The sequence below is a fragment of the Trypanosoma grayi genome, assembly GCF_000691245.1.
Source record: "Trypanosoma grayi strain ANR4 Tgr_1712_V1, whole genome shotgun sequence".
Classification (NCBI taxonomy): Eukaryota; Euglenozoa; class Kinetoplastea; order Trypanosomatida; family Trypanosomatidae; genus Trypanosoma; species Trypanosoma grayi.
This window is the reverse complement of record NW_008827330.1, coordinates 1-1279: the sequence shown is the minus strand read 5'-3', so window position 1 is coordinate 1279 and position 1279 is coordinate 1. Positions and strand designations below refer to the sequence as shown.

The following is a 1279-nucleotide window of genomic DNA, read 5'->3' as shown; positions in this document are numbered from 1 at the left end:
CCCTTTGCCGATGAGCGGTGCATTACTGCGGGGGGTGCGTGTCTCTCTAGCAAAGCCCAAGCAACGACGTTACTTTACGCTAAGAAGAAAAACAAAAAACAAACAAACAACGAAGACAAACAATTTAGAAGTTGCGTGCAGAGTGAAAGGTAAAGAAAGAGAAGGAAAGGGTGAGAAAAAAAGAGAGAGAGAGAGAGAGGTGCACGCACACACGGGAGTAAAGGCAAAAGGCCAATGATGAGTGACGACAGCGGAGAAATGAAAACTTCTCACAGGTGCATGACCACGCATCCACAGACACACACGCGAGCGTCCGTCACCGCCGATGACGGGGGAAAAAAAGGCATGGCCCCCGCACAAGAGGATTTTTTTTTACGTCGAGACGTACAGAAGAGACACGATCGTTGCTCCGTCCTGTTTTCCCTCCCCGACTAGCTCTTCTCTTGTTGATGCGTGGGGCGCCGTCTGTTTTGCCTGCGCATGTTTCTTCGTGAATTGAATTATGTTCCTCTCCTTGTACCCTTTCCTTTTTTTTTCTCTCTCTCTCTCTCTCTGTGTCTGTGTGCGTGGATAAATAGATACATCGTATATTGCCGAGAATATCGAGTTGGTTTATTTTGTTTGTTACCCCAGTAAAAAAAAAAAAAGACTTACAATGGCACAAGTTCCTCTCGTTTCACAATACGACCCGTACAGCCACACAGCTCAGCAGCTGCAGCAGCTCCAACAGCAACAGCTTCAGCAGCCGCAAATGAATCCAGAACCTGATTTGTTGCGTAACCTCATGGTGAACTATATTCCCACTACGGTTGATGAAGTTCAGCTGCGCCAGTTGTTTGACCGATTTGGACCAATTGAGTCCGTCAAGATCGTGTGTGACCGCGAGACGCGCCAGAGCCGGGGTTATGGATTTGTGAAGTTCCAGAGCGCGGCGAGTGCGCAGCAGGCTATTTCGGGGCTGAACGGCTTCAGCATTCTCAACAAGCGCCTAAAGGTAGCATTGGCAGCCAGCGGCCACCAGCGTGCCCGCAACAACATGAGCGGTGGGTTTGGCGCCTACGGCGGCTATGGCGGCTATGGGGGGTACGGCAGCTATGGTGCGTACCCCTCCGCTGCGAATCCCTATGCTCAGCAGCAGATGATGGCGATGCAACACCCTTATATGATGGCAACGCAGCCGATTCAGTCCATGACGCGCCAGTAGGTGCTGCAGGCCCTCTCACCCGTAAAAGAAACAAAAAATGAAAACGATATATAGCAAACGGGGTGCTTTTTTTTT

At 50.3% G+C, this 1279-nt stretch overlaps 1 protein-coding gene across 1 annotated transcript; it reads left to right on the top strand.

Annotated features, from left to right (window-relative positions):
- Nucleotides 1-655: 655 nt before the first annotated feature.
- DQ04_17121000 (RNA-binding protein UBP-2) lies at nt 656-1204 on the top strand (the record flags this gene model as incomplete). Its single annotated transcript, XM_009317550.1, has 1 exon — nt 656-1204. The coding sequence occupies one exon, from the start codon at nt 656-658 to the stop codon at nt 1202-1204; it is 549 nt and encodes a 182-aa protein (XP_009315825.1).
- Between the last annotated feature and the right edge of the window lie 75 nt (nt 1205-1279).